Genomic DNA, 13,799 nt, shown 5'->3' on the forward strand with positions numbered 1-13,799 from the left:
AAGGAAAACCTATCCCACCACATACCATCACCTCTCAACCTGCCAAGACCCAAAGACTCAACAAAAACTCAAAGAGTCAAGGACTCTGGACAGCACAAAAAGACATCTTCTTCCTCCTCCTCCTCCCCCAGAGAACAAAATGAACGGACGGGAATCGTAGGTAGTCATGTCTCATCAACCCCCACTCTGCACCTCTTTCTCACATCCATCCACCCCGACGGCTCTCGCTTGCCCGGCTCACTCGCTATCGTCATCCATGTCGAAGGCGTCGCTCTCATCCTCGTCGTCGTCGTCAAGAATGATGGGCTTGGCCTTCTGCGCCGCCGCCCGGCCCGGCCTCGCCCTCGGCTTCGCGGCGGCGGCGGGGGGCGCGTCCTCCATCACCTCGTCGTCGTCGTCGGCCGCCTTGGACTTGGCCGTCGCCGCCTTCTTCGCCGCGTACGCCTTGGCGGCCGGCGAGAGGGTCGCGATGGTCTTCTTGGCGCCGGCGGCCGTCTTGACCGTCTTGACCTCGTCCTTGGGCTTGTTCTTGGACCCGGCCGGGCGGCCGCGCTTCTTGGCGGGCGCCGGGACGACGCTCAGCGGGGCCTTGGCCTTGGAGGCCGCCGCGGTCGCCGACTTGGCCGCCGCCTTGGTGGAAGGGCCGGGCTCGTCGTCCGACAGGAAGTCGTCCAGGTCGTCGTCCTTGCCGGCGGGCTTGAGCGGCGACGACTTGGCGAGGGCCTCGTAGTTGGTGTCGTCGTGCTCGTCATCCTCCTGCTGGGCCTTGGACGACTTGGACTTCATGCGGGGCAGCGTCACCTCGGCGGCGGCGCCCGGGCGTGACATGGACAACAGGCTCAGCCGGCCGCCGTTGCCGGCAGGAGCGCCTCCTATTCCCTTGACCAAGGCGCCGACATCTCCGAGGTTGTCCTCGCCGTCGTCGTCGCTGCTGGACCCGAAGTCCGAGTCCACGTAGGTGGACTTGGCCTTCGCCTTCTTCGCCGCGGCGCGCTTGGGTTTTCCGGTCGGCTCAGACACCTCCTCCTCTTCCTCGTCCTCATCCTCGCTTTCGGCATAGGATGGCTTCTTGGCCTTGGTCACGGCACGCTTCGCGGGCTTCTCGACAACCTCGGACTCCTCCTCGTCGTCCGAGAATGCGGCCTTGCGCTTGGCCGTCTTCTTGGCAGGCTCGGGCTCAGGCGCAGGAGCATCTTCGGACGCGGACTCGAACGCGTTATCATCATCATCGTCGTCGTCGTCGTCGTTGTTGTCGTCGTCCTCATCCTCCTCGCTATCGGCGTACTTCGGCTTGGCCTTTGCCGCGGCGCGCTTGGTCGGCCTTTGCACAATCGACTCGTCCTCATCATCAAGGAGGTGCGAGGCCTTGGCCTTGGCGGCCGTCACAGGAGCAGGCTTCTCGTCGGCCGCGGACGACCCGGGCTCCTTCTTGACTTCCGACTTGCCCAGCTCCATAAAGTCCTCGTCCGAGTCCTCCTCATCACTAGCGATGGTGTACTTCTTGGCCGTGGCTGCAGCAGCACGCTTGGAGCGGCTGGGAGCTGCCTCAAGGGGCGGCGAGTCGGCCTTCTCCTTCTTGATGGCAGGGTTGGAACCGAGAAGCGCAAAGTCGTCGTCCGAGAGCTCGCTCTTCGGCTTCGTCTTCGCTGCGCCTGCGAACTTCTCGGCGAACCGTTCGTGGGTTTTGGTCTCAACCTTTTCTACCTTCTCGACCTTGGGCTTGGGCTTGGCCCTGGCCTTCTTCTCGGGCGCGTAGTCATCGTCGTCGGCGGCCTTGAGCTTCCGGCCCCGGCCGGCGCCGATCTTCTGCGAGGCGCGGCGGCCCCTGCGGCGGATATCCGTCGTAATCTCCTCCTCCAGCTTGAGCTGCGCATGCCACTCCTCGATAAAGGCGTCGAGATCCTTGACCCACAAGTCCTTCTCGCTCATGGCGTCGAGCTCGTCGTACTCGGCCTTCTTGGCGGCGATCTGAGCCTTGAGCTTGTCGAGACGCTCCTTGGTGAGCGACCAGATGGCCATCTAGACGTGGGTTAGCATGTTGCCAAAAAAAAAAAAAGCAAGCGGTCAAGCAGGGAAGCATACCGAGAGAAGGTAGTCGTAGTCGCGGGCGCCACCGGCAGCCTCGTCCTCCTCGATATCGTCCTCGCCTTCGGCCCCGGGCTCCTTCTTGTCGTCCTTGGGCGGGAAGGGCTCGTACTTGCGCTCGCGCAGCTCCTGAACCAGCACCGCCTTCTTCTTCTTGCTGACCACCAGCTTGTCCTCGATGATCTCGGTGATGAAGCGGTACTGGTTCTGGAGCTTGCGGTAATCGGCATGATACACGCCGAGCCAGTACTCCTTGCGCTTCGCGTAGAACTGAAGGCGGTAGTGGTAGAACTCCTCCATGATCTGCTCGACGTTGTCGTACTTTTGAATCTGGCCGCGGGTGTTGAAGCAGACAAGGTTGGTGATGGCCATGGTCTTGGACAGCTTGAACTTCTCGACGAGGCCTTCCTCGAGCGCGGCCCTCAAATGCTTGTCCTCCATCTCGATAATGAAGTGGACCGTCTTGTGGTCGTTGAATTCGCGGTAGTCCTTGATGAAGGACGGCGTCTTTTCGGCGCGGATGACCTCCTCAAGCCAAGACTTGAAGTTGTCGGTCCACATGCGGACGGGCAGCTCCGTGATGTGGATCTCATTGGGGTTCTGCTCGTCCTGGAAGATGACGCCGGTAAACTTGTAGCGGTTGGGACCGTCGGACTCGACGACGCCCTTCCAGCCGCGGAACCAGGGCATCATGGGCTTGAACTCTCTCTCCTCCGGGTCGCTCGGGTCGAGGCGGCCCATGCGGCGCTTGAGGTTCTCGACGATGTCGATGGGGTGGAAATTGGGGATGTTGGTGCTCCAGCCGGTACCGATACCGTCGGCGCCGTTGACGAGGACCATGGGGAGGATGGGCACGTAGACCTTGGGCTCGATGACGGTGCCGTCGTCGATCTGGTACTCGAGATTGGGGTCGTCGAGCTTGGAGAAGATGCGGCGGGCGAAGGGCGACAGGCGCGTGTGGATGTAACGAGCGCTGGCGGCGTCGTTACCGCCCGAGAGACGCGAACCGAAGTTGCCGCTAGGCTCGAGCAGGTTGACGTTGTTGGAACCGACGTAGTTTTGGGCGAGGCCGACGATGGTCGCCTGCAGCGAGGCTTCGCCGTGGTGGTAGGCGGCCACCTCGGAGACGTAACCGGCGAACTCGGCCACCTTCTGGTCGTTGACCAGGTTGCGCTTGAAGGCACCGTACATGATCTTGCGCTGGCCGGGCTTGAAACCGTCGACCATGGAGGGGATGGAACGAACGTTGTCGGCCATGCTGAAGAGGATGAGCTCCTTGTTGATGAACTCGGAGATGCTCTTGCGGGTGGTCGTCGAGTCCTGGTAGGTGCCCGGGATGAAGTTGCCGAGCCACTCCTTGCGGGCATCCGCCTTCTTCTTGCCGAAGGCCAGCTCGAGCTGCTCCGAATCCTCGGGCCTGAGGATCTCGAACCTCTTGAGATGGCGATCCAGGTTCGTGAAGTAGATCTGGGCGTCCTCGTTGGACGAACTACCCAGACCCTTGAGGTACTTGTACTTCCACTTGCGCAGCTCGTGCTTGTGCTCCTCCTTCCAAGCCTCGTACTGGGGCAGGTTGAAGAACATCTTGAGGTTCTGGGGCTTCTTGGGGTTGTTGCCTTGCCAGACCTTGACGACGGGGGTGATGAACTCCTGGAAGAAGTCCTCGATCTGGAGCAGCGAGGGGAACTGGACCTCGAGGAAGTTGATGAGCAGACCCTTGATGTGGCTACCGTCCAAATCCTGATCGGCCATGATCATGAGGTGGCCGTAGCGCAGGCCCTTGGTGTCGGTGTAGTGCTGCTTGTGCTTGAGACCGAGGAACTTTTTGATGTTCTCGATCTCCTTGTTCTTCATGATGGCATCGAGCGACGCATCGCGCACGTTGAGGACCTTACCGCGCAGGGGGAAGACGCCGATGCGATCCGGGTCGAGGACGGCACGACCGGCAACGGCGAGACCACGGGCTGAATCACCTTCGGTCAGGATCAAGGTGCACTCGTGACCCCGCCTGGTGCCGGCCCAGTTGGCGTCGATGAGCTTGTCGTTGCTGATGCGGGAGCGCTTGTTGCCGTCGCTCTTGGCCAGCATCTTGTCGGCCTTGCGGTCGGCGAACTCCATGATGTGGGCAATGGCGTCCGAAGACTTGACCTTCTTGAGGAAGGCATCGCTCAGGATGCACTTGGAACCAAAGGCGCTCACCTTGGTGGTGAGCTGCTCCTTGGTCTGGGAGGTGAAGGCCGGGTTGTCGATCAGGCAGTTGATGAAGATGAAGATGTGGTTGCGGAAGTGGGACGGCTTGAGAGAGTGGCCCTTCTTCTTGCGGGTGAGCTCCTTGCTGAGGGCTTCGCAGATCTGGTCGGCGATGTAGTTGACGTGCGTGCCGCCCGACGTGGTGGCGATGTTGTTGACGAACGAGACCTGCTGGAAGGAGCCGTCCGAGACGGTGAAGCCAACCTGCCAGAGACGGCCGTTGTGGCGGACCTGGTCGAACTCGACCTTGGCCGAGGCAGGCTTCTCACCCTCGGCGGGGACGTCGCCGCGCTCCATCGCGATGGCCTTGGCATACATCTCGCAGTACGACTTGAAGTTGACCTTGAGTTGATCGCCATTCAGGTAGACCTTGACGCCCGAGACGGTACCGGCCATGTCGTAGGTGCGGCGGTAGATGAGGGCCTCGAGGTCGTCGTCGATGCCGCTCTCCATGCCGAAGCGCTTGTAGTCGGGCAGGAAGGAGACGCGGACAAAGTCGGACGACTTGTTGGAGGTGATCTTGGCGGGGCCCATGTTTCCCATGTTGTCGGTCCACGTCTGCTTGTAGCGCTTGCCGTTCTTGGAGTCTTGCAGCTCGATGGTGAAGCGCTTGCTGAAGATGTTGGTCAACTTGGCGCCGTAACCGTTGCGGCCACCGACCGTCTTCTTCTCGTTGTCGTCATAGTTGGAGCCCGTCAGGAGGTGACCGAAGATGAGCTCCGGGATGTAGACCTTTTCCTTCTCGTGCATCTCGATGGGGATGCCCTTGCCGTTGTTCTCGACCGAGATCTCGCCCGTCTCGCGGTCGACCGTGACCTTGAGGTAGGACATGGACGAGTCGCGCTGGCTGTTGTCGGCCGCGTTGACGAGAATCTCGTCAAAGATCTTGTAGAGACCGGGCACGTACCCGACGACGCGGTTCTCCATGAGCTTCTCGTTCTTGTTGAAGACCCACATCTTTTGCTCGGTGCGCTCGACCGAGCCGATGTACGTGTCGGGACGGCGGATGATGTGCTCGAGCTGGGTGAGCTTCTGGTACATCTCGGTGGCCGTCTTGGTCTTTGATGACCCGGCCTTGGGGGCGTCGTCGTTGCCCAGATCCACGATGTTGTTACTGTCGTTGTCGTCATCGATGGCCATGCTGTCATTCTCGATCTGGGCGAGCGGCTTGCCGGCGGTGGGCTTCTTGGCCGGGGCCTTCTTTTGTTTTTTGGGTGGGGTGGTGTCGAGGACGCCATCGTCGGCATCGCCTTCGGGTTTGGCGCGCTTCTTTGCGGCGGCCTTGCCGCCGGTCAGTGTTGTTTGGACCATCTTGCCGGGCTTTGCGGCGGCTGTCTTCTTGGTGGCCTTGGCCTTGGGCTTCTTCACGGCAGGCGTTAGCGAAACCGCGTTGCGAGGCCGGGGAGGAGGCCGGGTCGCGTTGGGGGACATGGCGAGGCAGTGGTTGTTTATGTTTTTTTTCTGACCCGAGAACTTGTTGGGCGTGAGAAAGTTTACATACCGGCTCTGGGGAGTAGGCGTCGGACTCATCGTCCTGCTCGACGCCAAAGACCGAGTCTAAATCGGAATCCATGGTGGATGGCAGCGCGAGACGTAGCACAAAACGCGTTCAATTGTCCGAACAAAGAATCGTTAGGTCGACAACAAAAGCGCCCACGACATGCGGCGCAGGGCGCAACCAAAGAGAGAAAGGCGTCGTCGCGGGAGTCGCGGGCGAACAAAGAAACAGCAAGGAAAGAAAAAAAAAAAAAATATCAGGCAGGGCCTCGTCCTCGGTCGACCAAGTTCAAGTCCAGGTCGAGCGCATGCACGCACGACTCGGTTGCGAGCCGACGAAACGTGCACTTGAGGAATGGAGGGGTAGTTCGCCGTAGAGCCTCGCACTCTCCAGGCGATAGCCGTTGTGCAAAGGACCTGGAAAGAAGGAAATCAGGACAGCGACCTGGGGGGGGGAATGGAGGTGAGAAGAGGGAAAAGCCTGGCGTTGTCGCGGGGAAGCGTGCCAGAACCAAGTAAACAGCAAATGGGGAAAAGAAAACAGGGTCCCCCTCCTACACTTTTTGCGCGTGCTCTGTGTTGTCGTTTTGGTGGAGAAGAAACGATCCCAGGCCCACTACGCGTTCAAGGCGGTGGGAGCGCGTCGCGACGCATAAACGCCAAGACCCCACATTGTCTGCCTAAGGCTTCCATATTCCACTGGAAGGCCCGGGCGCCAGCCTGGAAATCTGCGTCAGGGGTAGGCCCCCACTTTTCCGCCCAGCTTCCGGGTTCTTGGTGGGTCAGAGACCTTCAGCATGTGATGAACAAGAGGGAATCATCAAGGTCCAAACCAAACCACCAACAACCAAACAGAAACTCTCATGGAATCCATGATTTTCACCTTGCAATTCCCGAAATGTCCCGTATTGTTCTGATCACAATATACGGTGATCTGGGATACCCCCACCTTTATTTTTCGTCTTCTTTCTTGTTTGCTCACCCCAGCCAGGCATGGTGAAGTCGTGGGAGATGGGCTCCGCCTGGTCTGTCTGTTTGCTCTTCCTTGTACATCTTGTACGATCCCTCTCATATCTTTTCCCCCCAGCGGCCGGCCGGGTCATTCGTGACACAAGCCACCTCACACAGGTGCGACGGCAGCAGAGAAAGCGTCTGGTCAAGTGACGGATGTCTCTCGGCAGGGCAGGGGGAAAACCGGGAAGGGAAGCCGGACGATCTGTCGCTTGTGCTTGGTTCAACAGATGCGATGGCGTCGAGGGTGCAGCATCGTCATCGCCTCAAACGGCCGCCATCAGCTGCAGCAAACCTACTTGCTACCTTGCGTAGCAGCAATGACACTCCGCAACATGATCTCGAGTCTCGCTCGGGCATTTTTTGAGGATTCGCGCTTGTTCATGCTGTCCCTCTGCTCCTGGTTGGAATGTCTCCAGAAGTCTGCCTGAGCTGCCTGAGCGTCGTGCGATGTACATAATACACACTTCAGTGCTGACCACTTCAGGGTTGACCGAGGTGGTTAGGCCCTTTCTCTCGTCCTCCGACTACGGACTGGTTGACGGACGGCCCATTCAGCTCCTGGAAGTACCGAGTTCGCTACACAGGCAATAAAATTGAGCACCGGGGAGCTTCTAGCTCCCCTCGAGGACCATGGCAACGCACCGTGACGCTGCCGTTCCCGATCCCGGCCGGATGTAAACGCCCGCTCCCGCCCCTCCATTTCTCCTGGCTGGGTTCCTCTCGCTTGCTCTCTCGCTCTCTCTCCGTGTCTGCTCTGGTTCACCGACCAACGCCGACTCGGACCCTGACCCGAGCCAGGTCCGGTGAAGAAGCACAGAACATTCTATGGGGTAATTGTGAAATTACTTCAGCGTCCACAGCATGTCTTGCCTCGCAGCCTTGTTTCTTCTCGTTCGGGGACCAGTCATGTCTGCCTCCCCCGCCTCTAGGTAAGGTACTTGGGGATGCTGTCCCACCGCCCCCTTGCTGCTTTGTGTTCCCAGACGACATGCCAGAAATTTCCCGAGCCAATGCCCTCAGCCGCGACACGCCCTTGGCGGTCGTACTGTTGATGGGAAAAAAAGGGGGGGCTGGGAGGAAGACGAAAGGGGGAGGAAGCCTTCAACAACAAGCCCCCGTGATGCTTGCGTGAGGTCCGTGTGGAACTCCAGCAAACAGAAAGTACGGCGTGGCATGGCACGGCACAGCATGCTCTGGGGACTAGCCAGCTGGCAATCAGGTAAACATAAAAGTGACTCGCCGCTCCGCCCGGCGGCCGTTGGATGCTTGGGATCGGAGCATATCCGACCGAATCGTTGCCCGTTCGTCTCGTATCGTCTTGTTGCTTACAATCCGGTTTCATCTATGAAGATAATGGGCGGATTCGACTTGGGACTTCCATTCGTAGCCCCCTTCCACGAGCACAGCCCGTCACCGGCCCAGAGAAGCCAGAAGAAATCGCGGCCTTTTCTTTCCACAGACGCAGCCTGTAGACGCCACACGGCCCAGTGAATGCGCTCTCGTGTGCGCGGGTGTACGATTCGGGCCTGAGCTGGCACCCGCCGCTCCTCGATTTGGTTCTTGACCAGCCTTCTCCGTTGCCGTTTGAGGAGTGCCAGGGAACGGGGGTGGATGTGGATGGGAGAGAAACGGCCGCCTCAGATTACACACAGCACACGCACGCCTGTGCGGTCCCGACCCGATCTGGGCGAGGCCGGCGGGGGTTTCCCCCTGACCCTGGTCTTTTCTCGTCTTTCTTTGCACCGGCGGCCTCGCCGAGAAGAGCAATCTTGAAGGCGGGCGGGTAGCTGCAGCACCTCATCACGGCGGAAACCGCACAACCCCTGGCTCTTTCGCTGCGGGTTTGACGAGTCGAGGTATCCATGCTGCCCACCCAACAGACCGTGTGCTGTGTGCCCAAGTACCCAAGGCGAGAATCTGTTGGTCTGGTGCTCCGCTAGGCGGGACCAGTCCAGGCGCCGGCCGTCCCCCTCCTCCCTCTTCTCCAAGGTTAGGGGTCGATCGGCGTCGATCGGCCCCCATGCAGCGGCGAACAGTCAAGTCATGCTCCTCACTGCTGTCCTGCTTCACCTGCCGCCAGCCTCTGCGCCACACTTTTCTTTCAACCTCGCTCGATCGACCCCGGATCGCATATCCGGCCCCAGCAGCTCAAGGTGCTTGCCCGTCCTGGGTCCCTTTTTCTCCCTCGCTCTCCCTGTCATCATCCCCGTCGAAATCATCGGCAACACCGTTCACGCGGTAAGAAGGAGAACAAAGACGGCGCACCCAGGGTAGAAGCATCGTCGTCGTCTTGGGGGGGGGGTGTTTCAGGTCACGTTTCTCTTCCTGTTCCCATCGGACAGTTTTCTTGTGCTGCCGTCGTGCGGTGAACAGCTCAAGTTCGTGGGGCGGGGACCTTGGTGGGCAGTTGGCAAGGCTCAACGCCATGACGACAGCTGATCCTGCCTCAACATGTCCGCGAACCCGGAGGCAGAGAGAAAAGGATCCGGAAGAAACCCGTGGCCGTTGCCTGACTTCTAACTTGCTAGTCGTAATCACCTGACACTTAGGCATGCTGTCCCTGCTCTTGGACATGGGAGATCGCAGTCTTGATTCTCATGTCAAGGGGGGGGGGGGGGGGGTTGGAGTTGGGGTGTGGACGTGACACCAGCAAACACCGGCCCGAGCTGTATGTTACAGGGGAACGGAAGCTCGTGGTTCATCCATCAAGGTCCCTCACCGGCTCTCTCATCGTAGACTCTCACTAGGGAAGAGAACCCCTCAGCGGTGAAGCAACCACGCGTGTCGAGTCAAGCAGTCATCTCCGTCCGGCGGGCCCGGTCATCCCCCTGGGACGGCGCTTTTCTTTTCTTTGTTGTACCCTCCTCCCACACCGGCGCCTCCATCTACCAGTACATTACAAACCTAACTCCTGCAGCTGGCCGACGCTCGTCTTTCTGTCAAGGGGCCGCCAACTAGCCGCATCCCTGCCCTGGCCCGTCGCTCAGAGCTGTGGAAAGTTCCATCCATCCGTGTCAAAGCCATTTTGCGTCTCTCTCTGTGGCTGCCCATCTCACCGTTCCTGTTGATGTGCTTTTCTTGTTGTTGTCTTCTTCTTGGTGGTAACGAAGCTGCCGCGGCTCTCTCCGTCCGGACACATCGGCAGGAACCTGTGCTTTGAAACCCCGTTTCTGTCGACTTGCGTGTCTGTCCAGCTTGCGAGGGGATCACAATTCTGGGTCCCTCGATTCCTCCTGTCCTTCTTCCGGCGCGTGGCTCACCTGCAAGGATCGGTTTGCCTCGCTGTTTCACAGGACCCTCCGCGGCACACATGGAGGAGTAGGTTTACGTAGAGCTCATCAAGTGTGCTGGCCAGACACTCCCAAAGCATCACATCACCAGGGGAGGGGTGTGTGTGCTGTAGAGGTGTACCAGCCCGCTCCCCCTCTCAGTCTATTCACACTCCCTCCGAGACAAGCTTGGGGCATACTTGCTCATCCCATCCTCCCACCCCTTCGCTCCCCTCCCAGAATCCAGCCCAACCGCTCCAGGGACGTGGCCGCCAGACCATCGCTACCGCCGCCATATCAGCCCCCTATCCACTTGACCGCCGAGCTGTCGTCATTTCTCACTTTCTCCTCCTCGACCAAACACCACCCGCTGGCACCTCGATCTCTAAAAAAAAAAGGGCGGTGGACAAAAGCCAAACGTCCCATCGTCCGGACGAACTCCAGAGGCTCGACTCCGTGGATACCCGAACAAAGCAGCTGCATCGAGAGCTCCTGGAGAGAACGGTACGCACTTCACCGCGGCTGCAGGCCGCTGCATTCCGGGGTCCCAAAGGAAAGGGAAGAAGAAGGTGAAGAAGCAGCAGCCACAGGAGGAGAAAGGCCGGGAAACGTGACCTTGTCGCAGGTGCCCGTACGTCCGTCTCTTGAACAAGGCATCCCTCCCCTTCCCCCGCCTGTTCGCCCGCTGGCTGCCGGCTCGCGAGGCCACCGAGAGCTTTGTTGTTTGCGACACTGAGAGGCGGGGAGGAAGAGGGGTGGGGGGAGGAGGGGGGTGGAATAACTTGGTTTTCCTCCCTTCTTTCTCGGATACAAGCGTTGCCTTGCTTGATAACCGGTTCGCTTCCTCCAGAACCCTCGTTCAGACCTCCCCCCCCCCTTTCGTCCTTCTCCAGCCAGTTCCTCATCCACAGATCCGGAGAGGTAGCGACGAGGATTTATGCGAGACATCTCTGCATCGGCCTTCACCGCCATGGTCTCCGTCGCCGACCTTCTTAATCCGGAGGAGTCCCCTCGGGCTCCGTTGCCAACCGGTCGCCCGCCTCTCCCCGCATCTCACCCCCCTCCGCCTGCCCTGGACGGCAACCGGACCGCAGCGGGCCCTCGACTAAGAGCAGCAGGGACGCCGACAGTGTCAAGCTCAAGGATGGCTGTCGATGTCAACACCCTCGGCAGAGCCTCGTCGAGAGGCAGGCCTCGCGTCTCTGTCCGCTACCCCCCGTTCGAGAACCTCGACGAGGCCACCCTTCGGGAGGTGCGCAGATTTCGAGTCCATCCCCTGGGTGCCATCCAACACACTTCCGAGCGTATCCCCTACAACAGCGGCAAGAAGGACTTTTCCTCCAAGACAGGCCGCGAGGGCTTCGAAGGTAGGCATGGTCGGCGTCGGGAGGGATGGAGACAAAGGAGGTGACTGACCACCTACATGGGCAGTCTTCCACTACGACTTCAAGCTTCCCGGAGACGAAGTTGCATACACCGTCATGTGGGACTATAGTGTCGGGCTTGTTCGAATGACGCCGTTCTTCAAGTGTTGTGGCTACCCCAAGGTCCGGCCACTCTCCTCGGCTGATTCTCGCTTTCGTGCTTTGCTAATGTCCGCAGACCATGCCTGCCAAGATGCTTGGGATGAATCCGGGCCTGAAGGACATAACGTACAGCATCACCGGAGGTTCCATCAAGGCACAGGGTGAGTTGAGGCAGAGCACTCGAACAGAGAAACCGCTTCCATCGAGACCACGGCTTGGTCTGGGGTCTGCTGACAATACTCGCAGGCTACTGGATGCCCTACCCGTGCGCTCGTGCCGTCTGCGCAACCTTTTGCTACAAGATCTCTCCAGCACTGGTGCCCATCTTCGGCCCACGGTTTCCCGCAGATTGCATCCCCGAGGGGGCTCCCGACTACCAACGGATGGTGATCGATCCGAGCATCGTGCACCAGGCCAGGCTCGAGGCCCAGCAGTCGTTCAAGATGCTACCAGGCCCCGTCCTTCCTAGTCCACGCTCCTCCCGCAGCCTCAGCCCCGCGGACATTCAGCATCCAGCAGCTCGCTGCGGCCCGAGCTCGGACCCCTACGACGGATACGTCTCGCATCGAGTCCCCATGAGCCCATTTACTGACACCGAGGACTACCATCCTCCGCCTCCTCCTCCTCCTCCTCCTCCTCCTCGAGAACGACTTTACCACCCTCAACACGCCTACCTGCCGATGGCCCGGCCTCCCGTGCAGCCTCAGGTTTACCCTACGTCTCGGCCATTCTCCTTCCATCCGCCACCGCAGCCGTCCATGCCAACACCATTGCATTCGCCACGTTGGAGGGCCGTGAACCATTCGAAACCTCAGCCAGTTCGCGCGGTGCTTGCACCAGAGCCATCCTCTATTCCTCGCTCGCGGTCCTCCGACGACCTCCCGAATCGGCCCCGGGTGAACGCAAGCCAAAAAGCACATCCGATCTGGACCATCGCCGCCAATCCGCTTCTGTCCGCCGTACCGCAACCGCCCACTCCGACGGCCGCAGCCGCCAGGGTTGCCGGAAGGGCAGTCGGTGACAGCCGGTGGAACGACCCTTACCGCCAGCCCCCACGCTCGCAACACTTCCCTCCGCCTCGTCCTCCCATGTCCTATCCGTTCCATGACGGCCCTAGATTGTCCAACCATCGTCATATCCTGTCATCGTCGGCGTCTTTGTCGCAAGGCCCTCCTCTCCCCGTGGAGCGCGGCCCGACGCTGCCGCCCTTGCGGTTTCGCAAACGTTCGTTTGGCCAGGTGAATGACGGCAATGATGCGCGGAGAGAGCCGAGCAGGATCAGTCTCCAGCATGGCCTTACCCGGCGCTGCAGAGAGGGCGGCGGAGATGAGAGCGGGAGCGACGAACAGGAGGCCGTTCAACAGGATGGAGGGAATCTCCGTGTCGAAGGCTTGCCAGCTCTTACCGTCCACGAAAACGGCGAGGTTGACTACGATGCAGGCGAGAGCAGCAACAGCAACAGCAACGGCAACGGCAGCAGCAGCAGGCCCGCGCGCCCGTCCACGCCAGACGCGAAGCCTGCCACGCTGGCCGACCTCAAAAGAAGCATCCGGAGCCTCGCCATGCCGCCGACCCCAGACCGCCACCCCACGGCCCAAACTACGCGCCAGCCGTCTTCATACCCAACTTCTCCTGCCGTCTCGACACCGACATCCACTCCCGCCCTAGCCCCGCTACCCCAGCGGGCTCTTCAACTTCTCCCAGCTCAACCTCGAGCCCAATCCTGCGCCTCAGAGCTAGGGAAGAAGTCGCTTTCATCAACTCCCCGTCTTCCTCCCCCCTCTCCTCCTCCTCCTCCTCCTCTCTCTATCCCGGCTCCAGCTTCCACCACACCCCCGCCCCCCTCTCCCTCGTCATCAACACCCACTCTCCTCCCAGCCGCCCCCATCACATCCAACCTTCGTCTTCCCCCTCGCCTCGGTCGGCCGCGCCACCCCGCCCTCGCAGACCTGACCATCCCGCAGGCTACCCTCACCGCGCGGCGGGCCTACGCGTATTACACCCGCGCGTATGGAGCCCCTCTTTGCGTAGCTACGGTGGTTGGCGATGGTGAGGGCGGCGGCGGCGATGACGATGATGATGCATCTGCTGCTGCTGCTGCAAACAACAACAACAACCGTGGAAGGGGACCTGCCGCGGGAACCGGCCCGCGCCGCGC

At 60.4% G+C, this 13,799-nt stretch overlaps 2 protein-coding genes across 2 annotated transcripts; one reads left to right on the forward strand and one right to left on the reverse strand.

Annotated features, from left to right (window-relative positions):
* Positions 1-237: 237 nt before the first annotated feature.
* Positions 238-5,908, reverse strand: VTJ83DRAFT_4266 (uncharacterized protein; the record flags this gene model as incomplete). Its single annotated transcript, XM_071010736.1, has 3 exons — positions 238-2,019; positions 2,083-5,697; positions 5,837-5,908. 3 exons carry the CDS (start codon positions 5,906-5,908, stop codon positions 238-240), a joined length of 5,469 nt encoding a protein of 1,822 aa, XP_070865716.1.
* Positions 5,909-11,259: 5,351 nt separating this feature from the next.
* On the forward strand, positions 11,260-12,220 carry VTJ83DRAFT_4267 (uncharacterized protein; the record flags this gene model as incomplete). The annotated part of the gene is made up of 5 exons (XM_071010737.1): positions 11,260-11,482; positions 11,547-11,662; positions 11,718-11,802; positions 11,888-12,077; positions 12,151-12,220. The coding sequence occupies 5 exons, from the start codon at positions 11,260-11,262 to the stop codon at positions 12,218-12,220; spliced, it is 684 nt and encodes a 227-aa protein (XP_070865717.1).
* Positions 12,221-13,799: the final 1,579 nt, after the last annotated feature.

This window comes from Remersonia thermophila, chromosome 4 (genome assembly GCF_042764415.1).
Source record: "Remersonia thermophila strain ATCC 22073 chromosome 4, whole genome shotgun sequence".
Lineage (NCBI taxonomy): Eukaryota > Fungi > Ascomycota > Sordariomycetes > Sordariales > Chaetomiaceae > Remersonia > Remersonia thermophila.